Source organism: Homalodisca vitripennis, chromosome 7 (genome assembly GCF_021130785.1).
Source record: "Homalodisca vitripennis isolate AUS2020 chromosome 7, UT_GWSS_2.1, whole genome shotgun sequence".
NCBI lineage: Eukaryota > Metazoa > Arthropoda > Insecta > Hemiptera > Cicadellidae > Homalodisca > Homalodisca vitripennis.
The window spans coordinates 28,139,688-28,159,907 of NC_060213.1; the positions used below are offsets into that span (position 1 = coordinate 28,139,688).

At 32.8% G+C, this 20,220-nt stretch overlaps 1 protein-coding gene and 1 long non-coding RNA gene across 3 annotated transcripts; one reads left to right on the top strand and one right to left on the bottom strand.

Moving 5' to 3' along the window:
• The first annotated feature begins 402 nt into the window (after window positions 1–402).
• On the top strand, window positions 403–8,995 carry LOC124365769. Its single transcript, XR_006922743.1, has 2 exons — window positions 403–1,077; window positions 8,518–8,995. It is a non-coding gene; the product is annotated as an uncharacterized LOC124365769 (long non-coding RNA).
• Window positions 8,996–9,624: 629 nt separating this feature from the next.
• LOC124365770 (coiled-coil domain-containing protein 34-like) lies at window positions 9,625–15,380 on the bottom strand. Of its 2 annotated transcripts, XM_046821775.1 has the most exons (4): window positions 15,245–15,380; window positions 14,423–14,921; window positions 11,559–11,705; window positions 9,625–9,808 (listed from the first exon to the last, which is right to left on the bottom strand). In XM_046821775.1, exons 2-4 carry the CDS (start codon window positions 14,703–14,705, stop codon window positions 9,747–9,749), a joined length of 492 nt encoding a protein of 163 aa, XP_046677731.1. In that variant the 5' UTR covers window positions 14,706–14,921; window positions 15,245–15,380; the 3' UTR covers window positions 9,625–9,746. The 2 variants fall into 2 exon arrangements, with proteins under 2 accessions (XP_046677731.1, XP_046677730.1); XM_046821774.1 differs by lacking the exon at window positions 15,245–15,380 and having other exon boundaries at window positions 14,423–15,088.
• Window positions 15,381–20,220: the final 4,840 nt, after the last annotated feature.

The window sequence follows — 20,220 nt, forward strand, 5'->3', positions numbered from 1 at the left end:
AATTAAAAATGGTAAAAAAATTAATTATACACAAATAATTAAACAAATATTTAAATAGTTTTCATCAACTATCCACCACAATTATGTTTCACTCCTGCTTTAGTAAGTAGAAGAATAAATTAATAATTATATTTTAAAATATGCAATACATAAATGTGTTTGTATTAGGGTTAAAATACACATGAAAATGTTCTATTCTTACTTTGCAAGAATAGATCACAAAAATGTGGTAATATTATATTATATAGATGGTAAATTGTTATTTCTTAAAACCATTACAACGTTAAAAATTCTTTACTTTTCAACGTATTAATCAAACATTTAAGTCACTGAGTTATTTTCAATATATAAACAAAACAACAAGCTTTACTTTTCAAAATCCGCTTGCATTTATATATTTTTTTAATGTTAAAAAATGTCTATTGTAATAATTTGTATCAATTAAAGTAATTCATATAAAAACTAATTTGTTACCATATTGCAAACCTTGCTTTTTACCACGTGCTTTGTTTAAATTTGAAATAAATTTAAGAAAATACATTCATAATTAAGCTCACTTTTATTGCGTGTTAAAATTTAGATGGGTTTGCATCTAAAAAAAGCAGAACAACTACAAATAATGTTTTTTTTTTAACTAATAGAAATACTTACTGCTTCAGAAACTAAGCAGCACAACTTCTTTTGTAATTACCTTAGGAAGTGGTACATTTCCAAAAGGAATAAATACATTCCAGAAGAAGGCCAACACCAGAAATTTTCTTGCAGGAACATTTAACAGCTTCTATCCTACTTTCAGCTCTGTGGCTATGAAGGCAAGATTTTAAATTAAATTAGGGGCCAACATCTTTGATTCTCCAGAATTACTTTAGAACAAAATTTGAAATTAAGAAAGGGTATATTGAAAAACATGAACGGAACCTTCACCATCCTTTGTCTCTGGTCTTTGCCACCTTAGATGTTTCAATGTAGTCATGAACATGATAAAAGCAATCACTTGATAACGGAGAATGTCCCAGTAATGTTTGCCAGACGACTCAGCGACCATGCATTACGCTCTGTTAGGCATGCTTGCCTATGGTAAGGCCATAATATATTTCATATTGAGTTCTTAAATCTTACGGAAATTTGGGTTTTTTAATACGAATAAGAAAACCAAAATTTTGCGGTTCATAAATGAACTAATTTGTTCTTTTATACTCCAATAATATCATAATTTAAAAGCATGTTTTCATTTTATAATTTTCTTGTAAACGAATTTCTTCGAGTTTTATGCTGTATTGATAGAACAATTGTAAGTAGATAAGGAAGTAATGGAAATTAATTAATTCAAGAATAACAAGGTCTTCACTGTTGCCTGAAATGCAATATTTAAATATTGATACAATGAGATTATATGACACAACCACAAAAGATTATATGACAAACAGACTGCACAGTATCAGAACAAATTCTAGACAAAATTAATTATTCTTAACAATATATAATTATGGTATTACAGTATAACTCTAAAGTAAACTTTTCTTACGTAACTTGTAAATAATATATATTTGGATTTTAGATGTAAAAGAAATCATAAAATGTCTCTGACATTTACATACTTAACATTTATTTTTAAAGTACTGTGGTTGCACTTCGCAATTTTGCACAAAAACTACCATTTCAATTATGGTTTTTCAATTTATCTCAGTGTACCCCAAGGATTACGTAAAAAATTTGATTTTCCTTAAAAATTAAGCAATTGTGCACTCGATGGGTTACATGATAGTCTGAGGTATCTATCCCATCTGGCGCACAACACACTTTACAAAAGCCCGGTGTGTATCCCATTGGGTACATGACGGTAGTTGTAAAATATCGTGTGTACCCGACGGGGTACACAGTGTCATGAAAGTGTTAAAAAAAGGTTGCATAAATGCGTAGATAATGAATTTTATTTTTATTTTATTATTTAAACAACATTATTTTAACATCTTATTTCCCTAAGAAAATTATTTTCGAATTAATGGGACTCATTCTCTCACGCACAGGTGCTATGCACCTATGTGAGGAAACATTTCCACAATCATTAGAGCAGTCTATAAAATACTATAATATAAGTATTTAATTTGTTTGCAGTTTTATGTTTTGGTGTTAATTACTGAAGTAATTTTATATTATAAATGTAAAATTGTGCTCCTATGATTTCTAAATTTTTTGTACCATAATGGAAATAAAGATGTTTTTTGATTTGATTGTGTAAAATATCACTCTACTAGAATTACTATTAAATTAAGACTTCAGAAATTACTATTTAAGAAGTAGAATAAAATAAAATATAGTCATACAAGTGAGATCTTTGTGCTTTCATTTCAGTGGTGCATAAAGGCAACCTGGAAAATGTACAGTTTATGTTTTCAATAATGGTAGTAACGATTTATTTCCATCTCAAAAATCATACAATTATTACAGTTCTAATTATTGAAAATACTAGCCTTCCTTAGCCAGTTATGAAGGCAGAATAGAATACAGTTATACAGAACAAAACTTTAAAATTTCAGAGGCCACCTTTTATACATTTCACAAATATTCCGGACTTATGCGGTATTACTCCTTTTACATAAACAGTACTAGAACATAAATTATGACTAAAGTTATATAAACAAACATATAAATCATCATAAACAACACAAATACACATAGGCTAGTCTACCCTAAAAAACTATTAAAAAAATCTAATGAGAAATAACAATAATAAATATAAACAAATATATAATAATAAAAACAACAAAACCAACTCTTAACACAGCTAAAACCAAATAATAAAACAAAAAATTTTAATTTTCTGTAATCATTATTCATCCAACCCTATTTTGTATTACTAAAATAAATTATAAGCAAACAAAAAACTTATAACTTAAACAGAGCTCTCAAAACATTCACAGTATTTTTTAGTTCATTGTAAAATATTTGATGGAAAAATAATGGAAGTACTTGAACCAATGAAAAGTAACACTACTATATACGTTTCTTTTTTGGAGACAATACAGTGGCCGAAGTAAAAGATTCTAAAGTCTTCCCTTATAAGGAAAATGTCCATAAATACGGAATCCCATTAACAAAAGATGGCATAAATAAAACATTTAACAAGGCCCTAAGTGATGCTGAAGCAGCTCTTGAAGCTACAATAGTTGCTAAAAGGGCTATAGAGCCCTCGGAAAAACAAACTGAATTTTCAGACCAATCTGTTTTTTAGCTTGGAACTCAACAACAGGCAATCACAACAGTACATCGGACCTTAATAACACACTAGAAAATATACAAGCAAAGATCTTAAATACTAACAACACTGACCTTGAGACAATTACCATATTGGCTGCAGAGGCTGGAAATGCGTTGCTGATTGAAAATAATAATCTCAAGCAGGAACTATACAGTTTAAAACTAACAAACTCTAATTTGGCACAGATGATTAATAAACAAAATAACACTGACGAAGTTAAATATCAGATAACAATTGAAGAGTTGGAAAATAAAAATGTATCCTTAATTAATAGGATTGAAACTCTAAATGAGACTATTGGGCAAATAGAAAAACAATTGGTTAAAGAAAAAAATGCTTAGAGATGAGCTAACTTTAACATTTGAAAACTATGACAAAAATCAATCAGACATGATTAAAGAATATCAACTCAAAATAAATGAACAATCTAATATCATAGCATCACTAGAAGGATTACGGGAAAGATGTAACGAAGAAAATATCAAGGAGCTATCAGACTGTGGGATACAAACAGACCCTCAGCCTGAGACAAATATCCCCGATACCAACCCGCTGCCAATATTGTCCCCCAACTCTTATCTGTTGACTGAACTGACACAACTAAAGTTAAGGCAAGATAAAATGGAATATCTGATTGAGAACATAGAAACACAATCAAGAGCGCATTATTCGGGCAGTCTTGACAATACACTCAAAATAGCTAAATGCTCAAAACCAAACCAAACAATAAACAGCTTTAGAAAAGTAAGGAATGCAAAAAAATTTTTTCAGCATTTCCCTTAAAGCTTCCAAATACAGAGACGAATGCCAAAATCGTACTGAAAAAATCCCTCAAAGTGGTCTAGGTGTTATTTTAAGCGGTAAACACCAAGAAACAAAGAAAGCCTCAATCCCGCAAAACAAAACATCCAGCTACCAAGACTGCAAAAGAAACATCTTTAAAGAAACCAAAACAAACAACTTTGTAAAAAGGAAAACCGCCTATGAAATGCAGTAAATCGTACCCGAAGACCAAACTATTGAAGATTTTTATGGTCAATACATAGAACATTTCATTAATCTAAACCAAGACCCTCAGACAATGGAGAAAACCCCAGGACCAATTTATTCCCCAAAGGAAGACATCATAATCCAAAATAACAACTGTTTTTTAGAGGAGATTCAAAATCACAAAGAAACTACTTAAAAATCTCAATCTTCTAATGACACAATAAACCCTAATCAAGAACTAAAATCAAACACCTAAACTACAGTCCAAAAAAATATAACAAATCCCAACTGATACTTCTACACCAAAACACACAGGAAGTCTCAAATAAAATAAATAGACTGCAACATCTGGTAGAGAGGAAACTAAACCAGATGTAATAGTTTTGTCAGAACATGGTCTAAAATCCCAATCAAATAATTAGCACCGTCATGTTTCCGGGTTTCTCCCTTAGAGCTCACTTTAGTAGAATAGAACTCCGGAAAGGTGGTGTATGTATTTTTTATGTAAATAATATTCTTGAGAACTACACAGAAACCATAGACATTTCCCAGTACTGCAAAGAGCTCATATTTGAAGCAGTTCTCGTAAATATTAAACTAAAAAAATACAATTTGTATATATTAGGTACTTACAGATCACCTGACGGCAATCTGGAAGAAGCACTCAATGCCCTCTCAGAACTCATTGAGAAGACAAAAATTGAAAACTCCCCACTTATAAATTATGGGGGACATTAATGTGGACTTACTAAAACCAAATAGAAAAACTCTTTATGCTAAATGAGACCCTTGCTATGCACAACATAGTCAGACTCCCGCTTCCTCCAACAAGAATCACTTCCCTCTCAGAAACTTCTATTGACTGGATTTGCACTAACATGAATACTAAAGCAGCTTACCACTAAGGTAATTGACGCTGGGCTGTCAGACCACACCGCCCAAAGCTGCGCTGTCAACTGCAATCCGAATACAAGCACTCAATTCCGAATCGGACGTTGCTTCAAGAATAATAACCTGCAAAATCTTAAATACCTGCTTAGCAAAGAGAATTGGCAAACTGTTCTTTCCACCAAAAATGCAGAAGAAGCTTTTAAAATATTCCTTAACATCGTGAACATTTGCACTAAATTCAGCTTGCCCTCAGAAGAAAATAAAAATATCTCATAAACAAAAACTTAAATTTCTATCTGATCCTGAAGCCAATAAACTTAAAAATGAATATTTAAAAGCACTCAGAAAATTTGAAATTACAGGAGACGTAAATGACAAACAATTAATGTCTGAACATAAAAAGACATATGACCTCCATCTAAAACTACTGCGGAAGCAAGCAAGCTCAGACCACATACAGAATTCTGAAAATAAATCAAAAGCAATGTGGGAGATAATTAATTCATCATGGTCCAAAAAGAAACTAACATGAAAAGAATTCATTTGGAAGTAAATGGAAAACAAATAAACAAAGTGACAGATGTTGCTGAACACTTAAATACATTTTTCACAAGCATTGCAGAAAAAACACTACTACCACAGAAAAATCTTAAAACTAAAAACGTATTAATGAATATACCTCAACCTCCACAGTTTTGTAGTTTTCAAGATACAAGTGAAAGAGAAATCAAGAAAATCATAAACCAGCTAAAAACAAAAAACTCATCCGGAATGGATGAAATCTCATCTAAAGTCCTTAAACTCTGCTGTAATGAACTAGTATCCCTTTAGTTGATGTAATTAATAAATCCTTAAATACTGGTCATTTTCCTTCCCAGCTTAAAACTACAAAGGTATTCCCCAAAATTCAAATCTGGAAATGCTAACGAAGCAAGCAACTACCGACCAATATCTCTTGTATCGACCTTCTCCAAAATTTACGAGAAAGTTGTTTTAAACAGACTTTTGAACCACTGCACAGAACATAACCTACTCAGCGATTCCCAACATGGTTTCACCAAAGGAAAATCTACTACAACAGCAATAGTCCAAATGGTAGAGTCTTTGGTTGATGGCTTGGAGGAAGGAAACCTGACGACTGCAATCTGTCTTGACTTTAGTAAGGCATTCGACTGCCTGGATCACCAGCTAATAATTAAAAAACTAGAAACATTGGGACTGTCAGGCATAGTTAAAGAATGGTTTATAAGCTACCTGAAAGGCCGCACTCAATTGGTAGAAAACTAAGACATACAGAAAATGGGACCGTCAAAACAGCAAGATCCAGCCTGCAGCCTGTAAACCGAGGTGTTCCTCAAGGATCAGTAATGGGCCCGGTACTCTTCATTCTCTTCACAACTGATCTTCCCCAACAACTCGGAAATACTTGTAATACTATAATGTATGCTGACGATACCACCCTGGTATTTAAAGAACCAAAAACAGAAAGTCTAGAAGTAGCTTCCTATGTAACCTTGAACATGGCTTACCAATACTGCCACAATAACGACCTTGCAGTTAACACAGCTAAAACCACTCAAATAGCTTTTGGAAGAAAAGCTGACAAAGTCCCAAACCTACCAGATGTAAACAAACAAGATGAAGCAAAATTTTTGGGCATAACTCTAGACAAGAACCTCTCTTGGACGCCTCAAGTGGATAATTTATGCACAAAGCTTAGCTCCAGCCTTTATGTGATGAAACGGATAAAGGATACAACAGATGAAGAACAATTAGGGTGGCATACTTTGCGCTTTTCGAGTCACACATAAGATACGGACTGTTAGCCTGGGGTGGAACTTCAACCACTAACATGCAAAAGGTTCTCAAGAAACAGAAAAAAGCAATCAGAATTATCGCGGGACTGCAAAGACTCGACAGCTGCAGAGAAACTTTTAAATCACTTGGACTTCTTACTGTTGTCTCTCTCTACATCGAGGAAGCTGTGATACATGCAGTAGCAAAAACCCCTACTAGAAGAGGCGAAGTTCACCAATATAACCTAAGAAACAGCACCCAGTACAATCTTCTAGCACACCGAACGACTCAGTTTGAGAAGAAACCGTCATACATGGGAACCAAGCTTCACAGCCTCCTACCTCCAGATCTGAGAAGCAAGAATGAAAGAGAGCTACCACCTGCATTGCACAAATGGCTTATCAAACGTCCATTTTATTCGATGGAAGAATTTTATCAACAGATTTTTGACTTTTAATGTATTTAAAAGTTATTTTCTTGTTACTGTTATTATTGTAATTTGACTTAAATACTATTCTCAAAGAATATGTAAATTAAAGAATTTTGATTTGATTTGATTTGATGATTGCATTATGTCTTCGTGTTTAAGTAACCACTTTTTTGTAACAATATTTCTAATGATTTGCTTTTTTAAAGTGTTGTGGTAACTCATTTAGAAATTTTAGCCCAAGAAAAACAATGATCTTCTTTAAATACTTTTTAAAACTTTGAACACATACAGGTGCTCAACCAGTAAGATTTTTACTTGTAGAAACAATGGAAAAGATGGCTCCTGCTGATTTTTGTTCAGAATAATTTGTATAAAAAAGTTTTGTAAGGTCCTGACTTTCTTTATTAGTTTTTTAAAAGTTCCCCCCAACAATGTATACCATACTGTAATTTGGAATGACTAAAGCATAATATAAACATATTAGCATATTTATTCCACTGAAATTTCTTAAATAATAACATTTTCATACATTATTCCTTAAACTTTTAATAGTTGTCCATTCTAATTTCTCATCTATTAAAACGCATAAATATTTGAAACTTTTAACCTGCTCAATTATTTTAGAATTGCAATTTACATTTTGGAAACAATCAGTATAATGGAATCTTATTTAGTTTTCAAAACTAAAACTGCTATTTCCAAAATACAAAATTTTTGTTTTAGAGATATTTATACTCATTTTGTTATCAGTACACCACTCCCTCAGAATATGTAGTTTTATTTATACTATTCCATAACTGGTGTGCATATTTATTCCAGAAAAGAAATGTTACATCATCCACAAAAGCTGTGACAATACCATTAAAATCTTTTTCCAATAGATCATTAATAAAGATTAAAATTAAAATTACAATACGAGTAGTAGTATCCCAGATCTGTGCGGAGAACTGAATTACTACATCTGTAGTATGTTATTGTTTGCATAGTAATTAACTGCATCAGTAAGAGAATATATATATATGCTGTGTAATAGTATACATTTGACATTTTTGAGAGTATTTTATAGAAACTATTTGGGGTTTTTCTGAAACTCAAAAGATGTTGAAGCGTTCATCCTCATTAAAATATTTTCCCTTATTCTGATCTTAAGTTGCAGGTGTTTTTGTTGTGATGTATGAGGCAGTGGAAATATTCTACCCACCTGAAGACGACAAGACAGAAAGAGAAGCTGAGGAAAGCGGATCTTTGCCATAGAGCGCAGCAGCATTGTGACAATACAATTTCAGCATTACGACAGCATATTTCCTCAAATATTCTGTGATGTTTTGCAGTGGAATCATTTCAGAAATACTGAAATGCTTACAATTTCTTATAGAACTGCCTCTATCCATCTTGGACATTATATTTAAATTCAGTTTCTGTTAAAAAAAAGGCGAGATTGTTCAGTGATCTGATAAATGTTCTCGTATAGTGTTAAATCAACAACAGAAATAGAAAGTGTTGAAAGCACTTGTAATGAAAATTAATGACAAACACACGATGTTTCATTAACTTATCAGGAAATAATTTAATTGTTGTGTTCCTTTATTAAATATGTTTTTATGTCGTAAATAAAATTTTTTATGGAACGTGCAAGCATTATCACTGTAGTTTCTACCTTAGATTTTTTTATTTTAATAAATTACACTTCTTTCTTGTTTATAGAATTGAAAAGTCTAGTGTATACAAACATGTATCTGAGATATATATATATATATATATATATATATATATATATATATATAATATATACATGTATCTAATATGTACCTAATATGTATCTGACTTCCATAATATTGCATCTGGCGCTACAATCGCAACAGATTGGACTTCATAATTTTACAAAATAATATTTTGATATAATAAAATTATCAATAAACAAAAGTAATACTGAACAAACAATAATATTAATAGCCTAAATGTAATTAATAACTGAAGCAGTGATCAATGCTATTGCCTGAACTGGCTAGCTATAATTCAAAAAGGCAATTTTGTAGCATTATACTTGAAAATTGATAATTAAATTAAGTTTCAACATATTGGTCTGACTTTTGTTTGATGTAATTAAAAATAGTCACAAAGAAACAACATTTTTAATTATACAGTACAAAATGCCTAATGACAACCAAAACATTCATTTTTGTCCAGCCTTTATGGAGCCAAAAATACGCATTCCTTTATATCCTTATTTATATAAATAAAGGGGAGACAGAACAAATTCGGTACATCAGAGCAAAACATATATTTATCATAAAGGTGTGAAACATGTTGAAAGTTTGGCCGAAGTCGCCAAATCCGACAATCGCTGACCATTGGATGTTGCCCAGGACACAATCAATATTAGACAGGGTCGACCCAAGGATGGGGGTTGAAGAACCCCTTCGGCTGGTTACCCTGGAGGCCTGTCAAATCAAGGAATCACTGATGAATTACAGTTTGATTTATAAAACACAAAGTACATAATTTACAATAAACGAATAGATACATTATTTAGATGTGAAACGGTTCGCGCATGGTATGGTGAGGGGAAGTGTGGGGTAAGAGGATCAGAATGGCAGGTACAGCCAGTAGGCTACTAGCACTATTGCAGATATCGGTCTGATGCGCGTCAAGGCTTTCATTAGCATAACACTCCGGAATATTGTTTCTCCATATATTTATAAACGTTGTGCATGATTTTTTTATAGTTTTCGAAACCAAAACACTTGCAGTGTCCATTTTAAGCACCGATACTTATGTTTTTAGCTACGCTAGTACTAATGGAGCAGACAGAACTGACTGTCTCTGCGCTGATCAGATGGGTGGGCCGCGCAAGCGCGCAGCGACATCTGTCCACTATACAACCAAGGCCCATTTTATGTCTACGTAATCTATCATTACTTGTGCAATAAAGTATTTAAGTACAGAGTTTTCAACAGTGCTGTCACGTGGTATTGGCATGTTTATTTGACACTTAGAGCTGCCCCTCAACATGTAGCATGCTTTTCGTCTACCATGATCAATTTTAGCCACTTTTTTTACCGAACTGCCGTCAGAATCGATTGATTCTTCACGTTAGACTGTGGTTAAAAGATTAAATCCAAATCCCAATTGCCATCATTCTCAGAAAAGTTAAACTGCTGAAGACCTATCTTACAACTGGACCATCTGGACAAATTTAAAAATAGAAAAGTCCTTTTTATCGTTACAAATAATTTGTGTCATACCAACTGAACCACAATAAAAATAGAAAGAATCACAGTAGTAACTGCACAAACGCAATTGATAAAACTAGAAAAAAAGTTTTGTTTCTAACGGGCAGGTAAAACTTTCCCATATTATTTTGTGATAGTTCCTTAGTTGGACGTCAGAGTGTAGTAGCAATTAAACAGCACTACTGGTAATTTGTAGTAGTTCAAATATACACTACTAAAGGCCAATTTGGCACATGACAACATGGGCGTGGCAGCTGAACACAAGTGGGATCGGCAGTTAAGGGGTTAAAAGATTTTACAAAAAATACTGATTAGTTTTCAAGTGAATAAATCACAGTACAATTTATGTAATTTCATAATTCTATCACTTACTTGGCTGCTAATACACTTATTCTGTCCACAATATTGAACAAGTTTGAAAAAAATAGAAGTCTGTGAAACCAACCTTGTAATGCTTAATAATACTATAAAAATTACCTTGAAGCTAATTGCGTTGCTCAATACATTTCAAAGTGTCCTAATAGTATTCCATAATTTTTGTAATCGTTTTATTAATTATGTAGATTTCAAAAGTGCACATTTTGATATACACTGAAAAACCTGTTGAAACCAACTTTATATTCTTATCATTTAGGTGTAAATCTAGAATGTAATTAATATCTCAAACTGTAACCTCGTTGTTGAAGAAATTTATACTTTAAAAAATTCTGTACCAGTTTTGTAAAGTACACAGTGAAGTTTGAATACCTAAAGAGGGAAAACAAGCAAATGTTAGGAGCCAGAGCTGTTGGCTTGTGAACAGGGGTGTCCCCTAGTATTAATTAAAAACTGGTAATTTTGAATTAAATACTGAGACAACTTAATGCGTAAGAGCCGAATATACAAGGTACTACATGGGTTTTGGTTTGACCCAGTACATAGGTTATGTTAAAGATTAACATACTAGAACTAATCTTACTCTGCAAACCCAGATTGCTGGGGAAGGGGCGAGGTTTGACCTTGGACGACCTCATCCACTGCGACACTCTTTCTTTGGATTGCTGTTGCTTCACTCGCTTCTGTTGTTCCTGCTCCTCTTTCATTTGACGTTGTCTCATCTCGTTTGCTGCAAGATAAGGCCAACACGCTGTAGTGAAATGATTACTCTACGGTAGCCTATGGTGTACTTCTCAAAACATTTAACATTCACCACCTTTAGGTACCAGGAATTATAAAAGTTGTTTCAAATGACTAAAAATGTAGAATAAAAGTTTTGTGCAATAGTTGAGATAGAAAATAACGTTGAGTAGATGTCATTGACCACCAACTTGAAACTCTGTATTGAATGAGGATGGTTATTGTAATTTAAGAGGTTTGGAAGTTCTAATTTTAGAAATTACAGCAGTTAACCCTCTCCCGGTCGAATTACCGTGACACGCTTTTGGCGCTACTGGGCTGAATTAAATCGGGCGCTCTGATACGAGGGGACACTTATTCGTGTTTTTACTAAGTTAAGAACTTTATTTTAATAAAACTATTATGTATTGTGCATCGTTACAAAGATGATTAAATCCTCTATAATAACGTTGTATTTATTTTAAAAAAAAATATTAACCTTATGAGGTAAATTAAAATCAAACAAAAAGTCAAACTTACATGAAAAATCTTGTTTTAATTGATTGTGAAAACAACTAACAAAATGATTTCAGTAAATGTGTGGTTATAAAAAGTGCCAAATAGTTCATCAAATTACGTAAGATAGCAGCACAAGTCAGAAAGAATTGTACTACTAAACAACTAGATCACCGTCAATGAAGTAATCAATGAACCGTTTCAAATTATTAATCCTAGATAGCGTCCCTAGTCATAAAATTATGAATAAACAAGGCAACAATGACACTCCCAATAGATATTTCCAGTATTAGTTCCCCAAACAACCGTATGACAGCAGCACAAAGCAGAGGGCGTTGATAAAGCAGTTGGAGGTGATTGGAGGCATTTGGACTTTTGAGCCAGGTGCCCTGCCGAGGCGTTTGCCCGGGAGAGGGTTAAGATCAAAACCTACACATGTTATTCTATCTGAGATCATGTATATATATCGTTCAACAATATAATATAATGTAATTTTCAAACTGGGTGATTTTGGGATCTAGCAGTTAAGAAAAACTGTTTTGGAAATTCTGTTTTGAGGGTAATTTCAATGGGCACTTCTCCAAGAAATAAGTACTTTATAATCAAGCGAAGATTGCTTGTGTTACTAGTGTTGAAGTAATTGAGTTGTCATGGTTATGTTTGGATGATTGTGGTGGTGACAGTTTTTAGCCCAAAATCATCCAATTTTACAATGAATCTAGTTACACCACAATGTTACAGCTTGTGCATTACTATCTGATATTAATTACTACTTAATTGTAACAGCACGAAACTTAATGTACTTTCAGACTCCATTGACCTCTTCACTTGATTTCTGTTACGAAAATTCAAATTAAAAAACATTAAGTACAATTTTGGTTAAAGCTTCCCAAGAAGATTTTGGAAATTTTAGGTTTTTCTGAAATGTACCACATGATTCCACCAATACAGATCCTGAATTGCATGCAATTATAATGAGTTCAAGACAATTCTAAAACAATTAAATATCTTCTTTTGGTACTCCTTATTGAAAATCTAGGGGTTACGTTACCTAAGATGATAAGAATAAGAATAAGAATTCGCTTATTGTCATAGAGCTTACACGAGCATCGACACAAGTCATGTATAAAATATAAAAATTAGCATAAGTCCAGACAAGGAAAATTTGGTACCCAAAACAGTCACGCCACAATTTAAATTGCCACTGATATAGAATAATAACCATAATATCAAAGTTTTGGACTTATGTCATTGTTTTACTTGAACACCAAGATGTCACATTACACTGAATCTTAAGTCCATAGCAAGTCTAGAAGTACCTTGAATCTTTAATTTGAATGAGCGTGTGATAACATGCTAGCTCTACTATAGTAGAATAATTTTATTTCATTATTCTGTCATCATTGCTATACATATAGGATCTAGTTTAATCCAATAATTAATTATTAGCATTTTAGAAAAGGAAGCTCAGAAAAGAACATGTCTAGGTCTGTGGAGGTATAATCCCAATATTTGACATATTCAAAAATTTCAGAATGTCTTCTGAAGAAAAGTGCTCCAAACTCAAGGTTTTCAAACAGGCGCCTACTTTTCTAATAGGATAGGATGTTTTTGACTGAAATTTACATTCTTAGTAAGTGTTTGTAACACTGAGCATTTCTAACACTAGTATGCAGTTTTGTCAAATATGATGAAAACAATTTCAACCTTCCAATCAAAAGGAATAAAAATACATGTCAATGTTTGGATTTTGTTTCTTCGCGAATTATATATTTCAAAAAGTAGAGTATGTAACCAATTGCAGTTTTTGTTTTTGGGAGGATTTGCCTTTTTTTCGTTAAAATGATCTAAAAGTGTTTTTTACCCAAAACTTATGCCATCAATCTAGAAATATTCCTAGATTCCTTTTTTTAGTTTAGCTATTCAAAAATATACTTATTTACTATTCAAAAATAAGTAGAGGGGAAGAGTTTTTTATCACCCACTATACCAGCAATAGCAATAGCAATAGTCTAGTGGGTACAACAGTTGTCACAATAGCCAAGTAAGCAATAGTGTGTGGTGACACCCCTTGGATAACCGTTAAGATTTTGTCCTTGAAAAGGCCTGATAGGCCATTTGTAGGTGGTAGTTGAGATATCATCAAAGCCTACCACTTCACTGAATTGAATAGTGAACTTGAAACTAAATCTTTAAAACTACACCACATACCTTTCCTTTCCTGATCTTTCTTGAGTTTCCACAACGCGTAACTGAGTTTGGCTGTTTCCTTCTTCACCATTTCCTCTTCGGCTGCCAACCTTTGGCTCTCCTCCTGCTCCTGACGTTTCTGGATCTGCTCCTGTCTCTTAGACTCCAGCCACCTCTGGAAGCTATTTTCTTGAAGTTTTTTCTTCTCCTCCTTGCCCAGGATCTCAGGGTCTGACCGGGTGGAAGTCGAGGAGTTTTTCTTCTGTGCCTGAACTATCACAATGGTCCCTGACCTTTTCTTCATTTCCACTGAAATTCAATTCCGTACGGAAATATTGCAATTTGTAACTCTCTTTGAAAAATCTCTTAAAATGTGTAATCTCAAAAGTCCACCAAAGTAGAAAGTCCCAATTCCAAATTTGTAGTGATGAACAACATGTGACAAAAACTTTCTGCAGGACGACTTTATTGGAAATCAATTGTTCTTCACTTTGTTGTGAAATGAAGAAACTTCCACGACCTTCAAATAGAATTCATATTTAAACATTTGCAAAACAACCAGGCTACAATTTCACTTGTTACTGAAAGTCAAAAGTTAAAGCTACAATTTTGATTGCAAAACATTACTAAGAGAATTATGAGGTTAACTGATTTTGTTTATTCAACAAGCAGCTGGTTGGACAATCAATTATTTACATATATGAATCTTAAGATTTACTATCACCAGTATGGAAATGTCAAAGAGAAACTCTTTTACAGTAGTAATAATTCAATTAAAACAATTACAACTGGTCTGGTTATTAATCAATCATGTGAATGCTACACTTGATTTGTATGACTTACACACAACAAATTTCACTGATTCAAAGAGTTAACATCATTTTGGTGATTTAGTCAAACTTAGGTGCAAAAAATAGCTTACGTCTTTTAGTTACGTGCATAATGTTATCAGTGATTATTTTGAGAGATTTTGTTAATTTACTGTTACCATGTAAACATGGTTTTAAATTTGCAAAAGTGAAAAAAGTATTTGTGTACTAGAAGATATTAATTTAATGATTTTGAATTGCATCTTTGGGTGTCACTCGGTAGAATTGCTCTTCCATCCTCTTCTTGGAATTAAGTATCTTTCTTCCCTGGAGATAGAACTTCATACAATACTTTCAAAAGATAAAGCAATATAACTGAGTCATGTTAAATGATTGTTTATATTCCATTTATTATCAATTTAACTCTCTTAATCTGGTACCATGGTAAAAATGTCCTCCTGTTTGAGCACATAGCAAGCCTTTTTTGAAAAAATTACCAAAACTATATGACGCCGTATTAATATTACTATACCTTCCTTTTTTGTAAGGAGATGCAGGTTACAGTATTAATGTGGGAAATTGTAAGTCTTTACTATAACGTTTTTAATGATTTATAAATTAATTAATTTGTTTTGAAGTTCAACATTGAATTTTTAATGTAACACCTTCACTGTGACACTAGTTATGTACACGATCTTAGGACAGATGGGGTTGTAGTGTTGTTTATGGCTTAGCTAGTCATAAGAGACACATCTTGACCACTTAGGAGCTGGTTAATGTACCACTATGCCGAATTTATTAGGACAACATGCTAGCCTTTGTATATTTCACAACAAAGAATTATTAGTTTCCTAAAGCAAACACAATTTCAAATTAGATTTACATATTAAAAAGGGCGTAGTCTAACCACTTGTGGATAAACAATAACTCTTTTAGGTCAACCACAAAGTTGGGCAGAAACTTGAGTTTGGCCCACTAAGTCCTTGGCAGTCAACAATACTTATAGATAGAAAAACTAGAAATCTAAGGAGGGTAGCTGACACCACCAGTAGGGGCCTCAGGCCCTGAGCGGTACCACCAGAGTATATAAGCTCTGGAGAGCCCAAACACTCTTATCTCTCTCACCATCTCTTTCTTCAAACTTTTGAAGAGACCTTTCCGTATTTCTTTTGTTATCCCTTGATGTACAAGTTACATAATAATAGTCAGCAAACTCCCCCCCCCCCCAATATAACAGTTAGGTGCATCCCCCATAGTCAATGTGTCAATCCCCCACCATTTGTCCAACAGGAACTTCTGTACTGTTAAGGCCTTTTTGAGTAATTTTAAAGGGCCTTTTTTAAACTGTTACATAACATGCAAAGGTACACTGAGAATAAAACAAAGAAATTTATTTAGAACAGGATAATTTAATCAGGGACCTATTAGTTTTGAATTTAAAAAAATTATCAATATTATAAAAGACCAAAAACAACTATATACATCTTTTGCTGAAATCAAAGCCTACTAAGTAATTTTGATGAGTTGCCCGAAAAGATTTGTAGTAAAGTGAATGAAACAAAAATATCTAACAGTAAGAAAAGAACAATACATCTGTTGACTATGTTAATATCAATTACGAAACAAGTGACTGTTTCCAAAATACAAATATATGAAAATAATGTTAATATGAATCAGAGTTTCTCAATCAATCAGATTCCTCATTGACTCCAGATGATACACCAAATATAAAAAATAAAAACTGTCTAAAAAAGAAAAGAGGTCTTGTTCACCTGTCATTTGAATTTAAATTCATCAAATCGATTAAAAGGAAAGTTAGATCAAAATCTGAGAAACAATTAAGGAATATCTGTAAAAGTAAAGATCAAAACTACTGTAATTCATCCAGATCAGAAAATGAAGATGAATCATTAGAATCTTCTTTAAATACTGAAAATTGAGAAGTTTATCAATCCAGTAAGCTTAATAGATAAGTTGAAACTCAGTTTAAAATTTGGAACTCTACACCAAGAGTCCCAGAAACATCTTAGATCAAAAGCAAAGATCAATGCAGGTGAAAGTTCAAATAATCAAAAGCAAAGATGATCAATCAGACTTACGGTTGGTTGTAGAGACAAGACCTTCTCACTTTAACATATCTGTCATTATGGTTACTAATTATAAAACCAGTACAGTGTATCCTACTGCTCGTTAATTAATATGGTGTAATTTAATTGAAGGCTGGGCAATTACACGTATGACTGGTCTCACTCATGATTGAACAGGAAGTGACTGTTGTGTCCAATGCATCACTCCTCTTCCTTACCTGCTCACAACTCTGAAAACCAATCAGCCGCGAGATAACCTTATATGGGATTTGTTTTTTAAATCTTTGTTCGGCTCAATGGTAGAGTCATTCGTCTAATGCACAGTGAATTTCATTTTTAGAAATAAAAAAATTTACATATTTTGAGAAGTTGCATTTATTTAATTTACTGTATTTAATTGATTATCATTTTTATTTTACCATAAAACCAATATACAGGGTGTTTCAAAAAGGACTTTACAACTTTGAAAATTCATATACATTTTATTAAACAAGGTACAGAGCTGGTTTTGGTGTTCCAGTATTTTAAATGAAAAATCTTCAAGTTTTTTTACCTTAAACTAAAGATGTTCTATGTGGCTTCCGTTGGTTATTCTGCAGACATCCCATCGGTAGTCGATTTCTTCCCAGATTCGCACTAGCATTTCAGGTGTAACTTGCTCAGCAGCAACTTAAATTCTTGCTCTAAGTTCAGGTAGAGTGGCCGGCAAAGGAGGTACGTACACCATATCTTTTATGAAACCCCAGAAGAAAAAATCTAGCGGTGTCAGGTCTGGGGAATGGGGGGTCATGCAATTGGCGCATCACTGCTGCTGAGCAAGTTACACCTGAAATGCTAGTGTGAGTCTGGGAAGAAATCGACTACCGATGGGATGTCTTCAGAATAACCAAAGGAAGTCACATAGAACATCTTTAGTTTAAGGTAAAAAAACTTGAAGTTTTTTCTTTTCAAATAACACCAAAACCAGCTCTGTACCTTGTTTAATCAAAATTTATATGAATTTTCAAAGTTGTAAAGTCCTTTTTGAAACGCCCTGTACATTTGTATATTGTTGTAACATGTATGAAATGTATTTATTGGGTATTTCAATTGATGGTCGATCTTATCTTCCAATACATCATACGATAAGATGGACACAACAACCAGATATGAATTTTACTGGGACCAAGAGAGACTCAAAATGTGTTGCTGGGCAGGTGAGGGATAAACTCTACCCTAGAAACAGTCATTCTCTTTTTATCGAAGATATAAAATTTTAGTATGCATAATTTTAAACAGGTTTCACTAACTGGCCTGTCACATTTGTTTCCCAAGAAATGCCAGCTGTTTATTGACACCAACCAGTAAACCAAAATAACTCTACCACAGATATATTTATATATAACCGCAGATATTCACTAGTTAATTCATTATATTTTTCCCAGAATCATTGCTCAATAACCTTGTAAGTAAAGTCATCATATAAAAATGGAAATATATTTTGTACGTTTTTACAAGAAAGTTTATATATTTCCACTAGAAGCAATTATTTTGTGGTAATAAAAGAAAATTTTATTTTTTACAAGTTGGTATCAGTGGTTCCGTTTTACTTCACATCTTTGAAACCAAACAGATCACGTTGTTTTGACACTAGTCTAGTGCAATGTCAATAAAAATGTATTCATTTACTGTGTACTTAAGAAATTCAGATTGTTGCTCTAGACAACGAAATTCTACACATTAGAATCTACTCTTTACATTTAAACCAACCATTCATTCATAGAAATAGTTTTATTATCAACTGAGCTTGTGACAACTGACAAGTGACACTAGATCTAGAGTTAAACCAAAAGTTATGAGGCTACTGGAAATGTTGCTTAGGTCCTAAAATAATGAGGGTTAGTTTTGTCATTTTAACCTCCGCCACGCTCATGTTATGATGTGCCAAACAGCTGCTTCGCTACACGATGTCTAGCAGCTGCAAAATGATACACATTAACATCTAGTAATGTTTATTAAAATTACTACAAATCCACAGTAGTGCTGATTAATTGCTACTACGCTCTTATGGTCAAATAAGGAACTATCACGAAAGCACATGGTAAGGTTTTACCTGGTCGTTAGAAACAGAATTTTATTTGTTTCTAGTTTTGTCAATTGCGTTTTTGCCTTTGCTCCTGTTATTCTTTATATTTTTATTGTGGTTCAGTTGGTATGACACAAATTATTTGTAATTATATAAATGACTTCATTTTTAGATTCATCCAGACGCTTTGTCGTAAGTTAGGTATTCAGTAGTGTAACTTTTGAATTGTGGCAATTGGGATGTGGACTCAAATTTTAACCACAACCTGATATTGAAACTTGTCTGCGACAATTCGCTAATAGGTTTTAAAATTACACATACTTTAAAAACATAGCCTATATCCCTGAACACTTCCTTTAAATCAATTTTAAGTTCCTAAATAAATTGCCTAATAAGAATACTTCCCTTTTACTGGATGACAACAAAAACCTGGCTCCATGAAATAAGGATATTGACCACGAAACAAGGTACACACCTTTTGAGAATTCGGCTCCGTGTCTAAGACAGGACAATTTGTCTAATGGATACAAACATTTGTAATGGTAGTCAGTATTTCACTAATTATGTGTAATAAAAAAATATCAGAATGTAATAAAAATTAATATTATTTCCATAACTTATAAAACCTCAATGTTAAAATACAATACATGTTTTAAAGGTAAATATTTTATTTTTAAAATTATCCTCCTATAGCAGACATTTATAAACAACACAAAAAATAGATAAGAATGTGTTGAGTAGTATCAACATTTTAACGAAATTTTACTAAACAATAAATAGTAGGTACTTTCATTTGTGCTCTGGTACTGTTAAAAAATTATATGCAGTACAGCCTGACACTTTTCTAATTCAATTTGT

Bases quoted from the DNA above. Each gene is read 5' to 3' on its own strand.
- LOC124365770 (XM_046821775.1), bottom strand. From the start codon at position 14,705: ATGAAGAAAAGGTCAGGGACCATTGTGATAGTTCAGGCACAGAAGAAA. The intron at 11,706-14,422 runs GTATGTGGTGTA...CTTATCTTGCAG, and splicing joins GAAAGATCAGGAAAGGAAAG to CAAACGAGATGAGACAACGT. The intron at 9,809-11,558 runs GTAAGATTAGTT...TTGATTTGACAG, and splicing joins CAGCAATCTGGGTTTGCAGA to GCCTCCAGGGTAACCAGCCG.